The sequence below is a fragment of the Jaculus jaculus genome, chromosome 5 (genome assembly GCF_020740685.1).
Source record: "Jaculus jaculus isolate mJacJac1 chromosome 5, mJacJac1.mat.Y.cur, whole genome shotgun sequence".
Lineage (NCBI taxonomy): Eukaryota > Metazoa > Chordata > Mammalia > Rodentia > Dipodidae > Jaculus > Jaculus jaculus.
In genome coordinates this window covers 24072644-24099075 of record NC_059106.1, presented here as the reverse complement: position 1 = coordinate 24099075, position 26432 = coordinate 24072644, and the positions used below count along the sequence as shown (strand labels likewise).

Sequence of the window (26432 nt, the reverse complement as noted above, 5' to 3'; positions counted from 1 at the left end):
AGTAAGGTCGATCAGAGTCCTGGAAGAGACTAGATATTCATATAGATTCAAGAGACCCCCCTGTGAACCAACTTTGGATCCTTGCCTAAGTTATCAAACAATTAAAAACATGGGCTCAAGCCAGGCATGGTGGCACACGCCTTTAATCCCAGCACTCGGAGGCAGAGGTAGGAGGATCACAGTGAGTTTGAGGCCAGCCTGAGACTACATAGTGAATTCCAGGTCAGCCTGAGCTAGAGCGAGACCCTACATCAAAAACAAACAAACAAACAAACAACAAAAAAAAACACATGGGCTCAGAGAAGAGTAAATTATAGAGTTAAAGAAACTAAACAAAGTAAGAAAGTGCCAAGCTTGGGCTGGAGAGATGGCTTTGCGGTTAAGCACTTGCCTATGAAGCCTAAGGACCCCAGTTCAAGGCTCGATTCCCCAGGACCCACGTTAGCCAGATGCACGAGGGGACACACGCATCTGGAGTTCATTCACAGTGGCTGGAGGCCCTGGAACACCCATTCTCTCACTTTCTCTCCCTATCTGTCTCTTTCTCTGTCACTCTCAAATAAATAAAGAAAAATGAATTAAAAATAAAAAAAAAGTGCCAAGCTAAAAACTCTCCCCCTCCCTTCCAAGCCTGGTGGAAGGAGACGATGGAGATGTCCCTCACAGGAGGAGAAGTCTCTCACTGGAAGGACAAGGGCAGAGGGAGGGGAGACTTACACACCTGTCCCTACCCATTTATATGAACCAGACATCTAATTAGAATGAGCCTCATGACCAGGCTCAGGTGACAGGTAAGGAGAAACTTGATTGGTTGGTGGGCCCAAGAAGAACACTGACTCAGGAAGTGCCCACCCATGGAGGCTCAGCTTTCCAAACTGAGGAAGAAGCAGGAAGCTGTTGCTGAGAAAGGATTAGGAGACTGTTGTTTTCAGCCATCTTGAATGAGAGTGGATCAGATGCAAGTTTTAGTCCTACCAAGGCAGGCAGGGTGGCATCAAGTTCCTGTGGGCCCATTCCTAGCAAGCGAGCATGGCAGGAGCTTGAGGCAGCTGGTCCCATTCTGCTCACAGTGAGGAGCCACTCTCTCTCCTTGATGCACAGTTCAGGACTCCAGCCCGTGGAATGGTACTGCCCACAGCTAAGATGGGTCATCCCACCCCAAATATGTGAATCACGATAATTGCTAGCAGGCTTGCCAAGGCTAGTTTCTTTGGTGATTTTCAGTCCTATCAAGTCAACAGTCAACATAAACCATCACAGGTGTCTTCCTCAATCATTCTGCACCTTGTTTTCTGAGACAGGGTCTCTCACTGAACCAGGGTTCACCAATTCGGCTAGCCTAGCTGGCCAGCAAACCCCAGGGATCCTCCTCTCTGGGCACCTCCAGAGCTGAGATCACAAGTGTGCACCACCATACCTGGCATTTCATGTGGGCACTGGGGAGTGGAACACAGGCCCTCACACTTACTGGCAAGCACTTTACCACTGAGCCATCTCCCCATTTGCTTTTACATGGTGCTTCATTACAATGCAGCTTATAAATCAACATTTTGTATTTGTTATTGCCATTTCAACCAGATTTATATACCCTAATTCATCGAAGACATACACATTTTGAGGTCAGTGAAACCAGGATGGATTTTAATTGGCAGGGTTTTTTGTTAGCAGTACATAGAATGTAATTATCTTCAACATTTTACATTTTAAGGACAGAGAACAGTAATCTTTCTAAAAGGAAAGACGAAGCTGAAATTATTGCTTTATCTTTATAATTTTATCTCTTAATTCAAAGGATTCATTGAGATTCAGCTTGTCTGACACTGCAGAACATCTGCCAAGAATGAGAAGTAACACTGTTAACTCTTTTACTATGTGCATCTCACATGTATGACAAGAGAGTACAACAGGCCAAAATCCTAAAAAAGTGTATTTGCCTTTTTTTTTTTTAATATTTGAAAAAGCCCATGATTCTTTGGGAGGTGATACAAGCCTGGTTTCCAGGAGTCAGATCCCAATTCCCGTATCTTTGTAAAAAGCATCCATTCCAAAGGCTCCTGCTCTCCCCACCCCAATTCACGTTTGGCACCTAAACATGAAATAAATGTTCACTTCTGAAAAATGGGGGAAATATGCTGAACAGCAGGCTGCAGCCACACCATTCTTTTCCAGGTGAGAAACTTCAGGTCACTTAACCTGGATGGCCAAGAGGTGGCCAGGATACATCTTTTTCTGACTACACCACTTCCTCAGACAAGAGCCACATCAAGAGAGCAGGTGCCTCTCAGAGGCGAGGGGGAAGGGGTAGCCTAGCTTGTCTTTCCCCTCTTCGAATTTTAAACTGGGAGTTACCAAGCAATTCCAGGAGAGGTAGCAAATGGGCTGGCTCTGGCTTCATGATTCTGGGACACAATTTTAACTCATCACTTTTTTCAAAAGAAAGAAAAAGAGGCTCCCTGGACCTCTGCCTAGAGAATGAGGCTCCGTGGCTGGCATGTAAAGGGATGTTTCCACGGTACATAAAAACAAGCTGATCAAAGAAACATGCCATCTATGAAGTATATTCCTGTGCCTTCCCAAAAGGAAGTTTCCACACTACCAAATTCCAGTGGGATGCTGGAGCCGATGACAAAGGTCAGTGGTCCATTGCCTGCCTAGCATACGAAAGGCCCCAGGTCCAATTCCCAGTGCCACAAGTAAACCCCCACGCTGGGGAGAAAGGCAGCCAACAGCGTGCAATGGCCATGCGAAGAACACAGCTTCTGACTTTCACTTCTCACAGCACTTGGCATTGGCCCATTTGGTCCAATTCAAGTTCATTTTCTAGTTGGCTTCAAATCTATAGGGTACTGTCACAGAAGCTTATTTGTTGTTGTTGTTTATTGTTTTATTGTTCTTTTGTTTGCCAATGTAGGGTCTCACTCTACTCAGGCCAACCTGGAATTCACTATGGAGTCTCAGGCTAGCCTCAAACTCATGGCGATCCTCCTACCTCTGCCTCCGAGTGCTGGGATTAAAGGCGTGCGCCACCACGCCTGGCTAAGAAGCTTATTTTAAAGAAAAGAAAACCTTGGAATTTTTCAGTGTTATTAAAGCTTAGTGGATTTTTCTGAATAGTGCTAAACTGATAAGGATTGGGATCGTCTTGCCTGAGACCCTCTTCTAAAACCTAGTAAAATAGACATGGACTTACTAGGTAGCCCAGGCTGGTCTTGAACTCACAGCTAGCCTGTCTCAGCTTCCTGAGTGCTGGGCTTACAGGCGTGCACCACCACATCCAGCTGAAATAAGACATTTTTTTTTTTTTTTTGGTTTTTCGAGGTAGGGTCTCACTATAGCCCAGGCTGACCTGGAATTCACTATGGAGTCTCAGGGTGGCCTCGAACTCACAGCGATCCTCCTACCTCTGCCTCCCGAGTGCTGGGATTAAAGGCATGCACCACCACGCCCGGCTATGAAATAAGACATTTTTACCTGGGGGGAAACGATGGCAGATAATGTTCTAATGCTAGGGAAGGATTAATATTCTATGAGAAACACTTTTTCTTCCTAATCACCACTTGACTACGTCCTCTTCCAGCAGTATATACCTAAGCTATTGGGGGTGGGGAGGGAGACATCAAAGCTCCTGCCAGCAGTAGAGCCACTGCCTGGATAAGGGTTAGTCTTCTGCCAGCCACAATTCACAACTATCTGTCCCCATTTAAAGAAGTGCAGGTGAATAAGGCTGGGGAGAGCAGGAAGGGCCCGGAACTACCTCCAGCCCCCTGGTTTTGGGCACAGCCCTATGTCCTCAGTGCCAAGGGAGTTCATCACCGCCTGGCTTTCACAGCAAGCAGCATCTTTCTTTAAAACTTTTCTTGCTCTTGCTGCTTTTCTTGCCATTCTTGTCTTTGTTTTCTGACATTTTTTTGGCTCGGATTTCTCTCATTAGGTCAAAGAACACCTGGAAGTGGAGAGGAAGGGAGAAAAGAAGAGAGGAAAAGGCCATTTAATGACAAATGAGACAACGCTACTAGACATTGCATTTTTACATTACATTTTTATGGCATAATGCCCCACTTTCATGAACCATATGCTGTTAAAAAACAAAGCACCAGTGGGCATGGTGGTACATACCTTTAATCCCAGCACTTAGGAGGCTAAGGTAGGAGGATTACCATGAGTTTGAGGCGAGCCTGGGGCTACAGAGTGAGTTACAGGTCCTCCTGGTCTAGAGTGAGACCCTACCTCAAAAGAAAGGGAAGGGAAGGGAAGAAAGGAAGGAAATTAAAATAAAGTGCCTAGGAGCTTGAGGATGCAGGGGGTTGGTAAGCATGAGGACCCAAATTTGATCCCCAGAACCCACATAAAAAAGCAGGACATGGTGGAGAAAACACCCAACTAGAAGCAGCACCTGGGAGGAAAGAGTTTACTTCCCCTTACAATCTTAGGGGAGCTGCACCATAGCAGGGGGAACATGGGAGAGCAGACCACTGGGCATCACATCATGTCACATCTTCTGGGAGGTAGCAGTAGCAGGGAACTCACTATAACTTTAAGACACACCTCCTTCAGCAAGGCTCCATTCCCCCAAAACCCCCAAATTTTCCCCAGTTGCTACTAGCTGGAAACCAAGTATACACAACATGTGAGGCTATGGTGGACATTTCATTCAAACCACCACAGCCGGGAAGGTGGAGACAGGTGGATCCTAGCTAGTCTAGCCTAATTGGTGAGTTCTAAGCCAATGAGAAACCCTGTCTCAAAAAAATATGTGGACTGCTCCTGAGGAACAAAACGTGAAGTTTCTCTGTGGTCTCCACACATATACACTCAAACACACACGCACACAAATGCATGAATGCAGGGCTGGGGGGAATGGTTCAGCAGGTAAGTGTGCTTGCTGAGCAAGCATGAAGACCTGTGTTCGATCCTCAGCACCCACATAAAAAGCCAGGCATGGCCATGTACTCCTGCAACCCCAGCAATGAGGGGGTCAGAGACCGGAGGACTGCTGGGGCTCCCTGGTCAGGCATCAAGCTCCAGGTTCAGTGAGACACTGTCTTGGGGAAACAAGGCAGAAGAATGATAGAGGAGGAGAGCCAGTGTCCAGCACACATCTGCACACACACCAAAGCCCAGGTACACACAAGGCATCTAGAGCAAGTAAGAATTCGCCTGACAGGCCCAGCCTCCCCCTGCGTGCTGACAGCTCTGCTGTGCCACGAAACTGTTATGCAAGGCCAGATTTAGTCAGTTGTCATTCTACAGCTCATCTCAAAGTGGGAAGATCTTTCCTCACAAATATAATAAGGGTAAAATATGCTTTTACAGGGAACAGATCAACAGCCATGTGTGAAGTTAACAAATATTGGGAGTGACAGTGGCTACCAAGTGTCTAGCAGTGCCAACCTCCAGAAGAGCAGAGAAGGGCTGAGTCCCTGCTGGCGGGTGCTTAGTCGGACATCCCCATATCTCACTGAATCCTTGCCAGGACCCCACAAAGCCTGGACTGTCATGCATGACATCCCCCCATCCTGATAAATGCCACCAGCAGCAGATCTGGGAAGGTGGTAGGTAGAGGAGAAGGGGGAGTCCCTGCCCTGCAGAACTAGGGAGGAGAGGGAGTAAAGCCCCTAGTCAGTGTCCCTCCCCCACACACTCAGACCCCCTTCTCTGTAACCTGTCAGGTCAGCCAGGAGGAGCTTGATCAAGAGCTGATGACATTTGGCCTTTCACACCAGTGTGTCCTCTAGTCGGCATTATTGTTTGGCACCTCGGTTTGGGTTTTGCCCTCTGCTTCTGACAACCATGCCAGAGTCCTATTTATACCCAAGTAGACAAAATATGCATCGACACACTGAGGACTTCCTACTGAAACTGGAAGTGTGACAAAGAGCCCAGCTTTTCTGTTTTTTGAGTACAGTCTGGCTCTAGCCTAGGCTGACCTGGAATTCACTATGTAGTCTTAGGATGGCCTGGAACTCATGGTGATCCTCCTACTTCTGCCTCTGCCTCCTGAGTGCTGGGATTAAAGCTGTGCGCCACCACTCCTAGCTTTTTCTTTTTTTTTTTTTTTTTTTTTGAGACGGGGTTCATGTAGCCCAGGCTGGCTTCAAACTGGTTACATAGCCAAGGATGACCTGAACTTCCGGCCTCCATCATCCCAGTGCTGAATTACAGGTGTGCACAGCCAGATCTCATGTATGCAGTGCTAGGGATGGAATCCAGGCCCAAGCAAGTATTCCACTAACTGTGCTACAACTCCAGGCCAAAGAGCCCAATCTTTTGTTTGGGACAACTGCACCAGATCACCAGCTCCTCTCACTCATCCTCACTGACAGATCTTCACGGTGGACCGCAGGACCACCGCTTTGGCATAGGGGACTACACGGGCCCAAGGAACAGGAAAGGGAACCCCTCCATTGGCTCAGGCTGACTTACATACCCTGTGTCCGTCTCTGAGGAAAGCACAGGGCCCCAAGAGCCATGGTAAAAATGGCTTTTCTCTTTGTCCTGACAGTGAGAGGCAGGGGAGAGTGTGGACTGTGTCCAACTTAAAATGATGACCAAGCTGTTCGCCCTCTGATCTTATCAACTACCTTCCTCCACGAAATTGTTTACAAATTAATACAATGCCGCCAGGCACAAGTTTCTGCTGGTTCCTGTTTGGCAGGTCAAGCTGGAACGGTGGAGGAGGGGGAGGTAAGCGTGTACAATACCCACCCCCCATGAGGCCTCGGAGAGCTGTTTCTCATCCCATCAAAAGCACACCAGCAATTCCGTGCTGAGAAAGTCTTCCTGATGTTTATTTTTCCCTTATATATATATATGTATATTCTTTTCATTTTTTAATTGAACCCAGATCTTGTATATCCTAAGTTGGCCTGGAACTCACTATGTAGCGGAAGATGACCTTGAATTCCTATTCTTTCTCCTTTACCTCCTACATGCTGGGATTACAGGCATGTACCACCAAATCCAGCTTGCATAGTGCTGATGATGGAACCCAGAGCTTTATGTATGCCAGGCAAACACTCTACCCAGGGAGCCACATCCATGACCCATCTTCCTGGACTTTTATTTTTTAAATATTTGCAAGCAGAAAGAGAGAGAGAGAGAACAGAGACAGGGCATGGGCACACCAGGGCCTCCAGCCGCTGCAAACGAACTTCAGGTGCATGCACCACTTTGTGCATCTGGTTTTACATGGGTACTAGGGAATCAAACCAGGATTGTTCGGCTTTGCAGGCAAGTGCCTTAATCTCTGAGCCATCTCTCCAGCCCCTGCCCTTACTTTTGTTTTTGTTTTGTCAAGGTAGGGTCTCACTCTAGCCCAGGCTGACCTGGAATTCACTATGTAGTGGCAGGGTGGCCTCGAACCCATAGCAAGCCTCCTACCTCTGTCTCCCAAGTGCTGGGATTACAGAAGTGCACCACCACACCCGGCTCCCCTTCCCTTACTTTTACAAGACAAAGCATGTCTGTGGATTTCCTGTGTGTTCCCACAGAATAGAGAATAGACGACCATTATGATAACACCAAGAAAAAGCAGCTGACAACAGAGCACAGTTCATACTACAGCTCAGGCTCCACAGAAGCATGCTACCCCTGCTTAAAGCCCTCCTCACACCACATCCAAGTCCTGACCACTGCTGCTGGCCAAACAGCTCTCCCTGTCAGGTGGGAACCAAGGGGGGATTTCTCCCTAAGAGACACAAGAGGGGAGCTGCTGATGTGCACAACGGGGCACAACCACAGCTGTCTGTCCACCTGCTGCAGCTCGGCTTCACAAGCCCAGGACGTAAAGTAAGAGCCCGCGTGCGAGTGAAGCCAGAGGGAAGCTCGGCTGTAAGGTGTCCGCTTCAACTGCGAGGCAGCACTGCGAACCCCGGTGTAAAAGAAGCCGGGGCTGGGGGGGGGGGCTTAGTTGGTAGAGTGTTTGCCTACTGTGCAAGACACTGGGGGTTCAATCCCTAGTTCTGCTCAAACAGCATAGCAGCAAATGCTTATAATTCCAGTACTGCAGAGATGTACTGGAGACAGGAGGATCAGGAGTTCAAGGTCATTTTCTGCTACATAGGAAGTATAAGGCAAGCCTGAGCTACAAGACACCTTGTCTCATTAAACCAAAAAAAAAAAAAAAAAAAAAACAAAAAATTGCTGAGCATGGTGGCCTTTAATCCCAGCATGGGGGAGGCAGAGGTAGGAGGATGGCTGTGTGTTTGAGGCCACTCTGCGACTACATGCTGAATTCCAGGTCAGTCTGGGCTACAGTGAAACCCTACCTCAAAAAATAAAAAATAAAAAAATAAAAAAAAAAAACAGGAAAAAAGAATAAAAGTAGAGGAAAAAGAGAGAGAAAAGAAAAAGACAAGCAAGGTGTGGGGATTCTGGGTTGTAGTCGCAGCACTGAGGCTGAGGCAGGAGGGATGAGAATTCAAGGCCAGCCTGGGTTACACAGAGAGGTGCTATCTCGGAATAAATGTAAAAAAGCAAAGAAATAAAATGGAGAGAAAGGATCCTAACAGTAGCAATCCCTAGAGAGTGGATTTTTGTTACAACTGATTCTAGTTGCAGCCATTTTCTTCCAAAAGCAGAATGAATGGCCAGGATGGCTGAAGAGAGGGAAGAGAGATATCCTGACAGTTGTCCTAGCTAGAGACTAAACAAATAGGCCAGCACCTGGCCCTGTCAGTGCGTAAGGAGGAAGATGCATAAATTTAGAACTGAGATCACTCAGGAAAGTCCTTAACATGCAAGCATGAAAGACTTAACTGTGAGCTGGAGAGATGTTTAGTGGTTATGGCACCTGCAAAGCCCAAGGACCCAGGTTTCATTGCCCAGGACCCACATAAGCCAGATGCACAAGGTGGCACATGTGTCTGGAGTTCATTTGCAATGGCTAGAGGTGTGCCCATTCTCTGTGTCTCTCTTTCTCTCCCCCAAATAAATAAACAAAGGACTTAAAGCCAGGCATGGTGGCACATGCACTCAGAAGCAGAGGTAGGAGGATTGCAGAGAGTTCAAGGCCACCCTGAGACTACATAGGGAATTCCAGGTTAGCCTGGGCTAGAGGGAGACTCTACCTCAAAAAAAAAGAAGAAAAAAAAGGACTTAAGTTTGATTCCTAGAAGGCACATAGCAAAAGCCAGGTCTGGTGTGGCACATGCTTATAATCCTAGTGTAGCAGAGGCAGAAACGGGCAGATCCTAGAAGCTCACTGGCCAGCCAGTCTAGCCTACTTGGTGAGAAACCCTATCTCAAAAAAAGGGATGACCTCACCCTGTGAGGCTCAACCACAATTGCAGAAGAGGTGACAGAATGTATAAAAGAGCCCAGGGATGGGGACGAATGCTTTGTAATACTGTCGTTCAGATACAGAGTGGTTGCTGCATTAATGACCTCACAAGTGAATGTCATTACCTGCACATGTACATCTTGTCATAGATGATGGAGAAGAGGAAAAAAAAAAGATGTCAAAATAGAAGAGGGGGGCTGGAGAGATGGCGTAGTGGTTAAGCGCTTGCCTGTGAAGCCTAAGGACCCCGGTTCGAGGCTCGGTTCCCCAGGTCCCACGTTAGCCAGATGCACAAGGGGGCGCACGCGTCTGGAGTTTATTTGCAGAGGCTGGAAGCCCTGGCGCGCCCATTCTCTCTCTCTCCCTCTATCTGTCTTTCTCTCTGTGTCTGTTGCTCTCAAATAAATAAATAAATAAATAATTTAAAAAAAATAGAAGAGGGTATAGCTGGAAAAGACAGAGAAAGAGGGGGTTCAGTAAATATATAAATTATTTTAACAAGTTTTGTTTTTTTGGTTTTTGTTTATTCTGGTTTTTCAAGGTAGGGCTTCACTCTAGTCTAGGCTGACCTGAAATTCACCATGTAGACTTAGGGTGCCCTTGAACTCACAGTGATCCTCTGCCTCCTGAGTGCTGGGATTAAAGGTGTGTGCCACCACACCCGGCTTAACAAGGTTTTCTTATTCATTTATTTATTTGCAAGGAAACAGAGAGAGAAAATGGGCACACCAGAGCCTCTTGCCACTCCAGATGCATGTGCCACTCTGTGCATCTGGCTTTATGTGGGTACTGGGGTCTCAAACCCAGGCCAGCAGGCTTTGCAAGCCAGTGCCTTTAACTGCTGAGCTATCTCTCCAGATCACTTTAGGTTGCTCCGGCCCCTGTGCATATGCACACACACAATAATGAATCTAGCAATAACCCCGTAGGAGCAAGATCAAAAAAAAGGCATGCTTCCTTCAAGGCCAGTGGAGCGGCAGCCTGACATGGTCTGCCCTGCTGTGGAAGAGCCAGCCTGTGGGAGAGGAGAGTACAGGGAAGCCCAGGCCATCTGTCCTTCTAGCTGCCTTCACAAACCAACACCCTCATCTTCATCCTGCCACTTTTTTTTTTAAGACAGAATCTCACGTAGCCTAGGCTGGCCTTGCTGTGTAGCTGAGGATGACAAATTTCTGATCTTCCTGCCTCTACCTCCCAATTCCAAGCATGCACAACCACACCCAGTTTTTTGGTTGGCTGGTTGTTTTTTAATGCAATGCTGGGGATGGAACTGGGGGCCTCTTGCCTGCTAGGCAGTGTTCCACCCACTGCCCTGTATATGCCCAGCTTCGCCTTCCGCACTTCTGAAGACTATAGCAGCCTTGAGCATCCCCCCAGCCCATAAGCCTGTGGTGAGGTGACAGATCTTCATGGGCTGCTTTAACACAAGGCCAAACCCACCTGCTGCTTCTCTCTAGGACAGCTGGGAAACCTGCAGAAACGAACCTTGCTTAGTTCTTGGAAACTGTTCTGTTAAAACCAAGCAACTCAGGCTAAATCCTGAGGGGTCCAAAGTCCATGCGATGGTAACGTCTGATTGTCAACTTGACAGAATGTAGAAACACCTAGGGGACAATTCTCCTGCCACGTCTATGGAAGAGTTTCTAGACTGGGCTAACCAAAGTGGGAAGACCCACCCTCAGTGGGGGTGCCATCACTGCGTGGGCTGGGCTTCTAGACTGAAGAGGAAGCAGAAAATGAGCTGAGCACTAGCGCGCCTGTCCCTGCGACCTGACTGTGGATGCAGTGTGACCATGATCCTGCCACAATGCCTTCCGGCTGGGATGAACTGGGTCCCCTCCAACCGTGAGCCCAAATAAAAACTTTTTTAGTTAAGTTGTATTTCTCACAGCATAGAGAAAACTGACACCGTCCATTTCCCCAGAAATACTCAAGAGTGTGGTCTACCTTGTCCACATTTGCACGAGTCTTTGCTGACGTCTCCACGTACTGAACGCCCCACTCCTCCGCTTTGCTCCGGGCCTCCTCCACAGGCACCTGCCTCCGCTCCTCCAGATCGGACTTGTTTCCCACGACCAGCAGGGGAATTTTATCTTCTTCAGCCTTGACTCGGAGGATCTGTTCCCTACGGGAGTCACATGAACAATACAGCTGCTAAGAAAGCTACAGTGAGAACCCCGCCTCCCCAGCGCACCTTAAAGTAAAAGGCTTTGCTGAGGCGAAAGGGAGATCGCTGTGCTGGGAAATATTGCCACTACAGCTCCTCAACAAATTAAAATAGATCTGCCACAAGACCCAGCAACCCCACCGCATGAGGACCTGGATCTCCAGTACACACATCAAATGCCAGGCATGATGGCCTGTAATCCGAGCACTGAAGAAGTGTAACAGAGGATCCTTGGGGTTTGCTGGCTGGCTAGTCTAGCCAAAATAGTTCACTCACTTTAGGTCTCAAAGAATAAGGTGGACAGTGGCTAAGGAAGATATCTGATTTCCACCTGTGGCCTCCACACACACCTGCACACATGTACATCACACAAATATAATTGTGCGCACATACACACTATATACACATACCAGGAAATAGGTCAATTTTATGTTATATGTGCATTAACACAATAAAAGCCAAGTGGAGGGCTGGGGAGACAGCTTAGTGCTTAACAGTCCTTGCTGCTCAAGCATAAGGGCCTGAGACTGCTTGAGTTCACGTCCTCTAAAACCACGTCTAAAAAAAGAAGCTAGGGGATGGTAGCACACACCTTTAATCCCAGCACTCTGCGGGCCGAGGTAGGAGAAGCTCTGTGAGTTCAAGGTTAGCCTGGAACTACATGGTGAATTCTAGGTCAGCCTGGGCTAGGGCGAGAACCTATTTCACCAACCACAACAACAAAAAAAGCTGTGTGGTCACACATATCTAGTCTGTGGAGGGTGGAGAATCACTGGGGCACAGGTGCAGGATGAGGGAGAGTCTGTCTCAAGAAGAATGTGGGTAAGCCATAGAACAGAGCGCCCCAAGTTGTCCCCAGGCTGCTGCATGCACGCGCATACAGGGCATGCATCTGCACACACACAAGCTTGCACCACACACACCACACCACACACACTCTACAGGCATTTGACCCACTGAGCCATCTACCCATCCAAAACCACACACTCTTGAATATAGAATAGACTGCCTTTTTCAGAGACAACATGATTCTTAAGATAATTTGTGTACAGGAATTCTAAAGCAGGGACACCCAAAGAGACGACAGCAATGGTGGCTATCATGTGCCAAGATTCAGAAAGTTCCAGAGAGCCCTCTAGACAGAGTTCTTCCTGATAACCAGTTCAACCCTCTCCACCATGCTCCACTCCTGAACCATCACGTCAAGCACACCTGAACTCGGCCGTGGCAGTGAAGGACTCGTGCTCCGTGATAGAAAACACCAGCAGAAATCCTTCCCCACTGCGGAAGTAGTTGTCCCGAATGGCCGCATAATCTTCCTGGCCAGCGGTGTCCAGAATGTCTATCTGGACTTCTTCTCCGTCAAGAACCACTTTCTTTCGGTAACTGTCGGCTTTGGTAGGCTCGTAGTCTTCTACAAACTGAGGAAAAAAACATGACCAGCGCTGAACAGAACTGTAAGGGATAAAATCTGCCCCCCAAACTGGGGTCTTTGTTTAGAACCAGCTAAGTGTTTAATGAGTGCCTGTAATTACCACACTGTGTAGAACACGGCACACTTGAATAAAATAACATTTTTCCAGGCATGGTGGCACACACCTTTAATCCCAGCAATGGGGAGGCTGAGTTCAAGGATAGACTGGGGCTACAGAGTGAGTTCCACATCAGCCTGGGCTGCAGTGAGACCCTATCTTGAAAAAAATAACACTTTATGTAACCCTTCATTTCTTTTGTTTGTTTGAATTTTTGTGAGTCAGGGTCTTATGTAGCCGAGGTTGGCCTTAAAATTGGTATGTAGCTAAGGAAGACACTGGACTTAACTTTGATATATATCTGTGTGTGTGTGTGTGTGTGTGTGTGTATAATTTTATTTACTTATAAAGAGAGAGATTATGTGTGCAAGATGGGCACACCAGAGCTTAATGCCACTGCAAACAAACTCAAGACACATGCACCACACATGCATCTTGGTACTGGGGAATCAAACCCTGGCCTTCAGGCTTTTCAAGCAAGTGTCTTTAACTCTGAGCCATCTCTCCAGCCTGACCTTCTTGGTTCAGAACACCTGGCTTACGCAGTGCTGGGGATGGAACCCAGTCCTTCCTGTACATTAGCCAGGCACTCTGTCAATAACCCTTCATCTCTTGAGAGCTCTAAGTTCTACAAACTACAGGGGCAGAAGGCCTTATTTCACAAGTGAGAAAACCAAGTACCAAGGAGAACACTTGGCAGTAATACTGTCAGTTTAGTATAAAACTATAATATAAACACTGTGAAAGGATGAGACACAGGAGCTATTATTCATAATGAGCAGAAATATAAAAACCATCTGAAAAGTAATTTGGCAAGAAGAAGCTTGAGGCTTAAGTAACTATGTATCGCAATAAAATTCCAAAGGGCCAAAAATCAAAAGTTAAAGATAAGTGACTAGAGAGATGGCTCAGTGGGTAAGATCACTTGCTGCACAAGCATGAGGACCCAAGTTCAGTCCCCAGTACCCACACAAAAAGCTGGGTAAGCCGGGCATGGTGGCGCACACTTTTAATCCCAGCACTCGGGAGGCAGAGGTAGGAGGATCGCCGTGAGTTCAAGGCCACCCTGAGACTACATAGTGAATTCCAGGTCAGCCAAGACTAGGGTGAAACCCTACCTCAAAAACAAACAAACAAACAAAAAAGCTGGGTACTTAGCAGTTAATGTGTTTGCCTGTTAGGGCCAAAGGACCTAGGTTCGATTCCCCAGGACCTATGTAAGCCAGATGCACAAAGTGACACATGCATCAGGAGTTCATTTGCAGGGACTGGAGGTTCTGGTGCACCCATTCTCTCCCCCTCAAATAAATAAATTAAAATTTAAGCTGGGCGTGGTGGCGCACGCCTTTAATCCCAGCACTCAGGAGGCAGAGGTAGGAGGGCTGCCATGAGTTCAAGTCCACCCTGAGACTCCATAGTGAATTCCAGGTCAGCCTGGACTAGAGTGAGACCCTACCTGAAAAAAAAACAAAAAACAAAAAAATTTAAAAACCATCAGTAGGGCTGTGCATGCCAGAGCCCCAGCACTGAGAGGCACAGAGGCAGCAGGATGGCTGGGGCTCCCGGGACAGCCAGTCTGACTGGGAGGTGGGGAGGAAGGAGAGCTCCAGGCTCAGTGAGAGACTGGGTGAGGGAAACAGGCAGAGCAAGAGAGGAGGACACTTCCTTTGGCCTCTACACATGTGCAATGGGCGCGTCTATCTGCACACACACTCTCACACCATGCACACTTCACACCACAAAGCTAAAAACTACACACACACAAAGTTAAAAATAAACCATTCAAGTACTGAAAGAAAACATGGGTAAGATCCTTTTATTACCTTGAAGTAGAGAAGGCGTTTTTAACTATAACTCAAAATCCAGAAGCCATGTAAGAAAAAAATTGATAAATTAGACTCCATATCAGAAAAAAAAAAAAAAGCACACCACCACACACCATAAATGATGGCAAGTGACAAACAAAGAAAAAATATTTGGATGCACAGTACAAAGGCCTAATCTCTAACACAGCAGGAGCTCCCAGAACACAGGGAGAATGCCAGTCACCCAACAGACACAATTCCCAAAAACCAGACAGAGATGCATGATGATAAGCACATGAAAAGGTGTTCTCTTTACTAGTGTAGAAATGAACGTGGGCTGGAGAGATCGCTTAATGGTTAAGGCATTTGCCTGTGAAGCCAAAGAACCCAGGTTCGGTTCCCCAGGACCCACATAAGCCAGATGCACAAGGTGGTACATGCATCTGGAGTTCATTTACAGTGGCTGAAGGCTCCGGCATGCCCATTCTGTGTGTGTGTGTGTGTGTGTGTGTGTGTGTGTGTGTCCCTCTTTCTCTCTCAAATAAATAAAATAAATTTAAAAAAATAAAAGAAATGAACCTGACAACCACACCAAGATATCATCTAGTGATTGCCAACATGCTCTGGAAGAAAGAATCTTGCGAGCTGCTGATGGGAGCAGAGAGCCTGACATCCCGCAGGGAAGAATCTGTTCACATCTGATAAGATGGAAGCGCTTTACCTGCATCTAGGAATCCAGTATCCAGAAACACCTGCACAAAAACCTACAAAGAGATTCGCCACGGCTCTGTCATTACAAAAAGATTAAGGCCCTCCCAAATGTCAGCCAGTAGCTGCCTACATAATGGACAATGTATAGCAACAAAAATAAGGACAGTAGGAGCTCTGAGGATGGCTCAGTGGTTAAAGGTGCTTGCTTGCAAAGCCTATTGGCCCTGGTTCAATTCCTCAGCTGCCCATGTAAGCTGGACACAAAAAGCAACATGAGCATCAGAGGCAAGAGGCCCCGCACCCATACACACACACACGCAACTAAATAAGTAACTTAAAATGTGGGATGTGGAGCCGGGCGTGGTGGCGCACACCTTTAATCCCAGCACTAGGGAGGCAGAGGCAGGAGATCGCCATAAGTTCCAGGCCAACCTGAGACTACATAGTGAATTCCAGGTCAGCCAGGACCAGAGTGAGACCCTACCTCAAAAAAAAAAAAAAAAAAAAAAAAAATGCGGAACGTGGGCTGGAGAGATGGCTTAGCAGTTAAGGCACATGCCTGTGAAGCCTAAGATCACAGGTTTGAGTCTCCAGGTAGCACATAAGCCAGAGGCACATAGTGGCACATGCATCTGGAGTTCGTTTGCAGTGGCTGGAGGTCCTGGCGTGCTCATTCTCCCTCTCGCTCTGTCATTCTCTCTCTGTCTCTAATAAATAAATAAGTAAAATGCGGGGTGTAATAATATGCAGATATGTAGAAAGCTCCAGAATATGATAGTATGCCCTTCTGTTCAAGAAAAATTAAGGGGGGGTAAATGTGTGTGTGTGTGGTAAGTTTGGTGTGGGTGGGTGTGGCAGATGCAGTACCACACGCATGCACACACGCAGACCAGAGGAGAACACAGCTGACCCTCTCCACTGCTCACCGCTTGTTTCTCTGAGAAGGAGTCTTCACGGATTCTGGAACTTGCCTTTGTGAACCCCCACGATGCTCAGGTCTCTGTTCCCCATAGGACTGGGCTTACAGACATGGGTGGCCACACCCAGCTGGGTTCTGGGTCAAACACTACAGGATCGAGACAATTTCCTTGGCTAGGCAGACAGATAGGAAGAAAGGGCCCTTGGTAGGTGACAATATTCTAACACAAGATGGTGAAGAAGGGTCACCCCACTTCCTCCTCCTTCCTGTTCTGGGTGAATTTTCCCACCAATGGGCTGGAGCGCTGGGCCTTCTGAGAACTGCACAGAACTGGCTGCATCGTGGACCAAGCAGCGCCTTCCCCCTCAGTACACTGACTGCCGTGGTTTGAATAGAATAGGTGGCCCCCATTATATTCAGTTGTTTGTTTGTAGTTTGCATCTGCTGGCTACCTGGCTGGAGGCAATGTCACTGGGTGGATCTTAAGTTGTGGTGATGGGTTTCCGATTTCAATCTAAAGATATGCAAAGTGTTCCTGAAATGTGCTGTGTGGCTTTAGGCTTTTTGGCTTGTACTTCTCTCTCTCTGCTTGGGCCTGTGAAGGCAGGCCAGCTTCTTCTGCCATTATGGAACTTCCCCTGGATCTGTAGGCTTCAATAAATATCCCTTCCTCCATAACTGTGCCTGGTCTGGAAGTTCATCTCAGCGAACCTGAAGCTGTCTGCTACACTGAGAACTGCACAGAACTGGCTGCATCATGGACCAACCAGCGCCTTCCCCTTCATGTACTGACCAATCACGGACCCTGGATGGGCTGGTTTCCCCCATTCAACAAAAGGTCAGTTCCCCTTGGGATTATGGATTTTCCAGCCCTGGAAATCCCCTCCCAGAGGAGTCTGCTTTCTTTCCTTCTTACTCTGAAATAAGCTTTATTCTTTTATTATGAAATAAACTTTATTTTTGTTTAATTTTTTTTAATTTACTTACTTGAGAGAGGACGAATATGGGTGTGTCAGGGCTTCCCCCCATGCATGCACCACTTTGTGTATCTGGATTTTTGTGAGTACTGGGGAACTGAACCCAGGCCATCAGGTTTTGCAAGCAAGTGCTTTTAACCACTGAGGCACCTCTCCAGCCCCCAACTTTATTCTTTTTTGTTTGTTTGTTTTTGAGGTAGGGTCTCACTCTAGCCCAGGATGACCTAGAATTCACTATGTAGACTCAGGGTGACCTTGAACTAAAGGCGATCCTCCTACCTCTGCTCTGGGATTAAAGGTGTGTGCCACCATGCCGGCTAACTTTATTCTTTTAACACTTTCCAATCTTTTACGTATTTAACTGGGAGAGAAAAAAAAACCCGCACCCTACATGGTATCATGGGGAATCAGACTCAGCAGTCTCTGCCCCATCCTCCAAATGTCCCCATGCTTGGGCAATAAGCACACTTCACCACTGAGCCATCTCTCCAGCCCCATTCATAATCGTTTTTGTTTTCTTTTCTCGAGGTAGGGTCTCTCTCTGACTCAGAATAAACTATGTACTCTCAAGGTGGCTTTGAACTCAAAGTGATCCTCCTACATGCCTCCCAGTGCTGGGATTACAATCTTAACAATGCTAAAATCAGAAATTTACCCAGACCTAGTGGGGAAGCACAGGCCTGTAATCCTAGCACTTCAGAGGCTGAGGCAGAAGAAATAAGTTCGAAACCTGCTTGGGCTACAGGGCAAGCTCAAAGATCACTCTGGGTGACATAGTGATACCTGTTTCAAAGTACAAAATTTAAAAAGGGCTGGGGAGGCAGCTCAGTGCTTCAGTGCTGGCCTGGCATGTGTGAGCTCCTGGGTTTAATCAGAGAAATCACAGAGACAGAGAGAACAGTGGGGTAGAGGAAAAGAAGAATAAAAAAGAAACAGAAAAAGACCTAAACTAGTAACAACAGCGTACATTTGAAAATAAATTTGTTGGTATAACTTAACTTTTCTTTCATACCACGTGTAAAAACACAACAGCCAACAAAACAGATCATAGACACTGACAATAATTAAAGCTATACGCTTAAGTAACCTTCATGACCTTGAATTTGGCAATGAATGTATGAATGAAAGTATGGTAACAAATACACAAGCGACAAAAGAAAAATACATTGGGCTTTACTGACATTTAAAAGCTTCACAAGGGTTGGACAGCTCCTCTTTCAAATAAATAAATAAAAATAAAATAAAATAAAAGCTTCACAATTCAAAGGGCAATATCAAAACAAGTGAAAAAGTTAACTAAGAGAATAGGACAGAATGTTTATACATTACACAGCTAGTAAGGACTTATTTACAAAATATATAAAGAACTTGTGGGGGTTGCAGAGATAGCTTAGTGGTTAAGGCTCTTGCCTGAGAAGGCTAAGGACATGGGTATGATTCCCCAGCACTCACATAATCCAGATGTACAAGGTGGCCATCCATCTGGAGTTCATTTGCAGTAGCTAGAGGCCCTGGAGCACCCATACCATATTCTCATATTCTCTTTCCCTCCCAATCTCTCTCAAATAAAAATGTTTTAATATTTTTGTTCTTTATTTTATTTATTTATTTGAGAGTGACAGACACAGGGAGAAAGGCAGAGAGAGAGAGAAAGAGAGAGAGAATGGGCACGCACTGCAAACTCCAGACACGTGCGGCCCCTTGTGCATCTGGCTAACATGGGTCCTGGGGAATCAGCCTCGAACTGGAGTCCTTAGGTTTCACAAGCAAGCGCTTAACCGCTAAGCCATCTCTCCAGCCCTCAAATGAATTTTTAAAAATTTAAATAATAATTTGTAAACCTTTGTAAGATTGAACTATCAGAACGAACTTCTTAGAGTTCATTCCACAAAACTCAACAATAAAGAGAAGTAATCCAATTCAATATGTGAAAAGAGGCCCAGGAACAAACCTCAACAGTGTACCAGGTGCTTAGCATGTGTGAGGTCCTGGGTTCAATTTCCAGGACCAAAAAAAAAGGAAAAAGAAACAGAAGAACAAAGGACAGAGAAATCTAAACAGACAATCCTCTAAGGAAGACATATGAACAGCCTATAAACATATATACAGAGAAATAATAGCATTCATTATTGGTGAAATGCAAGTCACAACCACAAGGATGACTACCAATTAAAAAATGGACATTAGGGCTGGAGGGATGGCTTAGCTATTAAGATGTTTGCCTGCAAAGCCCAAGGACCCAGATTCAATTCCCCAGGACCCATGTTAGCCAGATGCACAAGGGGGCACAAGCATCTGGAGTTCATCTGCAGTGGCAGGAAGTCCTAGCATGCCCATTCACTCTCTCTCCCTCTTTCTCTGTCAAATAAATAAATAAATAAAAATGATATATATTTTTAAAAATAAAATAAAATAAAAAATAGACATTAGAGCCAGGCATAGTAGCGCACGCCTTTAATTCCAGAGCTCAGGAGGCAGAGGTAGGTGGATCGCCATGAGTTCGAGACCACCCTGAGATTACATAGTGAATTCCAAGTCAGCCTGAGCTTGAGTAAAAAAACAATTTTTTTTTTTTTTTAAATGTGGACATTAGGGCTGGAGATATGGCTTAGTGGTCAAGGAGCTTGCCAGAGAACCCAGGTTTGATTCCCCAGTATCCATGTAAGCCAGATGCACAAGGTGGTGTATGTGTCTGATGTTCGTTTGCAGTGGCTAGAGACCCTGCGATACCCATTCTCTCTCTTTCTCTCTCTCTCAAAGAAATAAATAAAATATTTTTTAAATGGGCAAAAAAAAATTTTTTAATTTTTTTTGTGTCTTTATTTTTTTTTTAATTTTTAAAATTTTATTAGCATTTTCCATGATTATATAAAAAAAAATCCCATGGTAATTCCCTCCCTCCCCACCCCCCACACTTTCCCCTTTGAATTTTTTAATTTTTTTAATTTTTTAAAGAACAATAACAAACCAAAAAAGCCAGGCATGATGGCACATGCCTTCAATCCCAACACTTGGTAGACAGATGTAGGAGGAGCACTGTGAGTTTGAGGCCACCCTGAGACTACATAGTAAATTCCAGGTCAGCCTGGACTAGAGTGAGACCCGTCCTTGAAAAAAATAGATAATGCCAAGTGTTGATAGGATATAGAGAGACTGGAATGATCCAATACAACCAGTTCAAGGGTAAATGGTGCAGCTGCTACAGCAAAGTCTGGGAGTTCCTCGAAGGGTTTAAAACCAAGCTACCGGGCTGGAGAGATGGCTTAGTGGTTAAGCGCTTGCCTATGAGGCCTTAGGACCCCAGTTCGAGGCTCGATTCCCCAGGACCCATGTTAGCCAGATGCACAACGGGGTGAATGCGTCTGGAGTTCGTTTACAGTGGCTGGAAGCCCTGGCGCGCCCATATTCTCCTTCTCTCTCTCTGCCTCTTTCTCTCTCTGTCTGTCACTCTCAAATAAATAAAAATAAACAAATAAACAACAACAACAAAAAAAAACAAGCTACCATAGGACTTATCTATCACTCACATGCCTAGGTTTATCCCCCAGGAGACATAAGACAGCCATCTGCACAAGCATTTCTAGCAACTTACTCATAGCAGCCAAAGAACAGTGACAAACCTAAGCGTCTACCACCTCACGAGCGGACACACTGGTCTGCCGAGACAGCGGAACGCTATTCTGTCATGAAAAGGAATAAAGAGCAGAGGCATTCCACAACACTGGTGAACCTTGCCAAACTAGAATAAGTAAAAGAAAGCAAACACAAAAGGCCATATGCTGTGTGAACCTATTTGTATGAAGTCTGAAAGATGATTCTACGGAGAGAAAATAGCTTTGTACTGAGTCTAAAGCCATACACCGCAAACATGCCCAGTCTCGTCTGCTCTCAGAAAGTGCATCTGAATTGGCTGGAGGGACATCCAGTCAGCAGTGGGTGATGAGGGGTACTTGGCTTCTGTTTGGGTGATGTCATGGTTCTGGAATTACATAACATGACATTGTGCCACTCTATGGATATTCGAGAAAAACACCAAACTGTCAACTTTAAAGTAAATTTGGGGGCTGGAAGGATGGCTCAGTCAACCCAGTGCTTCTCACACAAGCACAGGAGGATATAAAGTTGAACCCTCAGAACCCATGGAAAGGCCAGGCGCACTGGTGCCCACCTGTAATCCCAGCACTAAGGAGGCTGGGGGTCAAGCTGACCAGCTAGTCTAAGCCAAACCATGGGCTCTAGGTTCCTGAAATAAGGCGGAAAGTGACTGAGGAAGCCTCTCAGCCTTAACTTCTAGCCTCCACACATGCACAGGCAAAAAGAAGGTAAACTTTATATGAATCACTTCTTTTTTTGGTGTTCTGAGGCAGGGTCTTACTCTAACCCAGGCTGACCGAGAACTCACTCTGTACTCCCAGGATCATGATGATCCTTCTACCTTTGCCTCCCTCGTGCTGGGACAAAAGGCCGCACTACCACAATTACAGGCGTGCGCCACCATTCCCGGCTAGACACGGGGCTGTTGTGATGCAGGGTCTGGGGACTCAGACTTCTGGCAAGCTAAGCGCTTTAGCAACTGAGCTACCTCCCCAGTACCTTTGTGTGTTTGTGTGTGTGCATTCATGTGGGGGGGTGCAGGCACGTGTGCACCTGTGAAGGCTAGAGGACAACCTCAGGTGTCATCCTCAGGAACACCGTCCACCTCTGATTTTAATAAGGGGCTCTCAGCGGCCTGGAGCTCACCCAATAGGCTAGGCTAGGGCGGGCCAGTCAGCCGTAGGGGTTCGCCTGTCTCCACCTCCCCTGGGATGGGTTTCTAGGTGTGTGCCACCACACGTGGCTTTTTAGAGTGGGTTCTGGAGATTGGACTCAGGTGTCCATGCTTACAGGGCAAGCACAGTATCGACTGGGTTGCTTCCTCGGCCCCATGGTTTAAACTGTCCACCCTTGTACAGCATCTTAACCATGTGTTAGGGTTTCCACAAGGAAAGCTGGCCGGAGCCCCACTGAGTCCCTGGATCTGGTAAACCGGTGTAGCTCCGTGCCAAGTGAATACCGAGCTCACTAACAGAACACTCCGCCGCAGCCCTGAGGGTTCCAGCTTCTCAGGTAGAAACAGGAAACACCTGAGTCTTTGTTTCTGGGAACATGACTCATACGCATGCCTACTGTCTTGCACACTGTGTGTAAATTCACTTCCTAATATATCAGTCACGTACGCGTATATGATGTATTTTTATCATAGTCAGACCCCGTGGCCTTCTCTTGTGCCCCATCTTTTTTGGTGACCCACTGATTTAAATTAGGGTTGCTTGCATAAGCATGGGCAATGGGCGATTTGCTGGAGAACGGGCAAATTACCAGTGACTACACCATTGAAGAACATGACTTCTGGGCTGCCTGCAAGGCCTAGAGACTCGGGTTTGATTCTCCAGTAGCCATGTAAAGTGAGATGCACAATGTGGTGCACAGATCTGGAGTTTGTTTACAGTGACTAGAGGCCCTGGCATGGCCATTCTCTCTATCTGCCTCTTTTTTTCTTTCTCTCTCTCAAGTAAATAAGTTTTTTTTTAATCATAAAAAAGGGACTGGTGAAATGGCTTAGCAGGTAAGGCGTTTGCCTGTGAAACCTAAGGACCCCAGCTCAATTCCCCAGGATCCACCTAAGCCAGATTCAGAAGGGGCACATGCATCTGGAGTTCGTTTGCAGTGACTAAAGGCCCTGGTGCACTATTCTCTCTACTCTCTCTCAAATATATATATATATATATATATATATATATATATATATATATATATATATATATATTTTTTTTTTTTTAATTACGAAAGAACATGACTCTTCCTCACTCAGTAACCATTCACTGTCTACAACTCCTTAGGAAGGGGTTAGAGCTTCATGCCGTCCTCTACCTTCCATGATAGAATGGCAATGAGCTCAATCTTGTGCAGGCAACAACAGTCACTGTGAGGTCATGGCCATCTTAAGTTTTCAAAGACACACACAGTCACTGTGGAAGACACACATGCTTAGCCAACCCTCAGTGAGCCATGTCCTTGTCATGACCTCTTCCTGAAGGCAAACAGACCAGGATTAGCTTCTAAGCACAGAATATGGCAATGGTGACATTTTCTTATACAGTCAACCTTCTGTATCCATGGACACCTTCCCAAGTTAACCAACCACAGATGCGAAGTAGAGCTACAACCCCCGTGGTTGCAACTGTAAACACACACTTTCCCTTCCGTATTATTTATTATTCCTTCAACCACACGGCACTACGTTACATCGCAGTGACTTTGTATCAGGAATTTTAAGTCACTAGAGATGATTTCAATAGAATTGTGAAGGGTATATGCAAAATCGTTTTCTCTGAGGTGTGTATGTGGTGCATGCATGTGAGCTGACGCACGTGTCCCATGTGTCCATGTGTGGAGTCAAAGCACCTCGGGGTCCTCCTCTACCTCTCTTCTGCTCAGTCTTGCACTGCCTTCCAGCTGGGCTGGCAGACCTGCAAGCTGTCACACTGGGCTCACTGGCATGTGTGGCCACGTCCAGCTTGTTACATGGGTGCTGGGGGTTAAATTCAGGTTCTCAAGTTTGTGCAACAAATGCTCTTATCCATGGAGCCATCTAGCCATGTCTCCTGATTCTTCTTTTCTTGTCTTTCCTTCTGTCCTGCTCTTTCTTTCCAACCTTCCTTCCCTTTTTCCTTCCCTTTCTCCTTTTACCCTCCCTCCTTCCCTTTCAACTTTGGGAATTGAATCTAGAGCCTTACGTATGGTAGGCAAGAGCTCCACTACTGAGCTATGCCCCCAGAAAAACCCATGCCATTTTTTTATAAGGGACATTGGCACCCATGAATTTTGGTGGGAGAGCCTCCCCTGCAGATACCAAGAGACAACTATATCAAACTCTGCCTTTGCTGAGAGCCCAGAATCCTATTAGCTTGAAGAAGCAAGCTGCCATGGTCTGAACTGTCCACGCACAGGGCCACGGGGCAAGGAACTATAGGCAACCTGAAATCCCCAAAGACCTGTGCCCTACAGCAGCAGAACTGCCCATGCAAACTATGAGATAAGAAATGCATGCTCTTAGTTGACATTGTGGCTCACACATTCAATCTCAGACTAAGGGAGGAGGATTGGTAGTTCCATGTCAGCCTGGGCTAGAATGAGACCCATAAGCTGGGTCTGGATGGATGATCATCTCAGCAACATGGAGCTGACTGACTACAACATCAGCCTAAGATACTTTATCTAATTATTTATTATGTTTTTTTTTCAAGGTAGGGTCTCGCTCTAGCCCAGGCTGACCTGGAACACACTATGTAGTCTCAGGGTGACCTCGAACTCACAGCGCTCCTCCTACCTCTGCCTCCCGAGTGCTGGGATTAAAGGTGTCTACCACCACACCCGGCCCCACCACCTTGTTTTTGGGGCAGGGTCTTAATGTAGCCCATGCTGACATCAAACTCTGCCTCTACCTCCCAAACGCCAGGATGACCAGTATGCCTACCACACTTGTTTCAGGTCACTGTATCCACTTCATTCTGTGCTGGAGATGGAGCCCAGGGCTTTGTGCATGCCAAGCAAGCAGTCTACCAACTGGGCTACAGCCCAGACATGCTGTGTATACTCTTGTCATGACCGATGACTTTGAAATAGCTTCTATAGAAACAAAGCATGGGGGGGCGTGGTGGCACACTCCTTGAATCCCAGCACTCGGGAGGCAGAGGTAGGAGGATCACTGTGAGCTCAAGGGCACCCTGAGACTACATAGTGAATTCCAGGTCAGCCTGGGCTAGAGTGAGATCCGTCCTCAAAAAAAAAAAAAAGAGAGAGAGAGAGAGAAAATAAAACAAAACATAATAATATCCTTTCCTCTAGAAGAAAAATTTCACAACCACATGACATTTCTAATAATGCAAATGTTAGGACTCTACTTGGTTCTCCATGAATATCCATGAGTATGACACCTGTGGATTCAACCAGCCATAGTTGAAAATGTCTAGGAAAAAAACCTACACTGAACATGAATATTCCGTCTTTTTCTTTGTTATCCCTCAAGCACCACAACATAACTACTCCATGCTATTTACAGTACATTACATATTGCAAGTAGAGGTAAGTTATAGGAGGGAATGTGCAAACGTCACGCCATTTTACATGAGAGCTGTACAATCCTTGGATTTGGTATCGGCGGGGCATGGGCCCAATTCCTCACAGACACAAAGGGACAGAGGCCATGCTGTCACATTAGGAATCCTCCATCAAATGTCACTGTATGCTGACTTCTAGCTCCACACGGTTCTCCTCCACCACCCCCACACGGGCAATGCCAGCTTCCACAGGACCGTCACACGGGGACGCCCCCAGCCCTGTCACTGCGAGTGCAGTGGGCGGGAGGAATATTCCTACAGCTGGCAAAAACTTCCTCCACAGCACGGTGACTCCAATCCCCACACCCATATGCACACAGATACACACCACTACTGCCACAACTAGGTGCCAAGATGCCCGTAGCCACCCAAGCAGCACCCACTGTAATGATAAGCGGGGCATAGGTATAGAAACTTCTCTTATAGCTACATTACACAACTAGCAATGGAAGGTTTAAGACTGGTGCTCTTCTGGGAAGTGGCAGTGTGGCCCTGAGGCAGAAATGCCTCTCTGAACACTCCCTCAGCTGAGAGCCAAAGCAAGTAGCTGTGTGACAGGGACGTTAGTCGCCACAGGAATGGAAGCTGTGTGTCACCTGGACTCAAAGCCGGTAACATTTTCCACACTGAGTAATGGCAATTTGGGGCCAGGGTGGCGCAAGCTTTACCTGGCTGCCTGGAGAGTCAGTGAGAACTCGATGTCTATCGATGGGAAAAGATGAGGCTCTTATGACAACTCAGCTCCCTGTCCTCATAAGGCCAGCATCTGGCAGCTTTAGAAATGCCTGCTGTTATCAGTGTTGGTCCATTACTGTGACAAAACACCTAAGACAATTAGCTTAAAAGAGGAAAGACGCAGGGCCTGGCTCAGTGGGTTAGGTG

The 26432-nt window shown here is 46.6% G+C and overlaps 1 protein-coding gene across 3 annotated transcripts in view; it reads right to left on the bottom strand.

The window, feature by feature from the left end:
- Window positions 1–3331: 3331 nt before the first annotated feature.
- The window catches only part of Ralb (RAS like proto-oncogene B), a 38406-nt gene continuing 15305 nt past the window's right edge, over window positions 3332–26432 (bottom strand). For all 3 annotated transcript variants that reach the window (XM_045149882.1, XM_045149880.1, XM_004659742.2), the window contains exons 3-5: window positions 12660–12868; window positions 11228–11405; window positions 3332–3943 (exon numbers count right to left, since the gene is read on the bottom strand). In XM_045149882.1, the coding sequence (XP_045005817.1) occupies window positions 3824–3943; window positions 11228–11405; window positions 12660–12868 (507 nt within the window). In that variant the 3' untranslated portion in view covers window positions 3332–3823. The remainder of the gene's footprint in view (window positions 3944–11227; window positions 11406–12659; window positions 12869–26432) is intronic.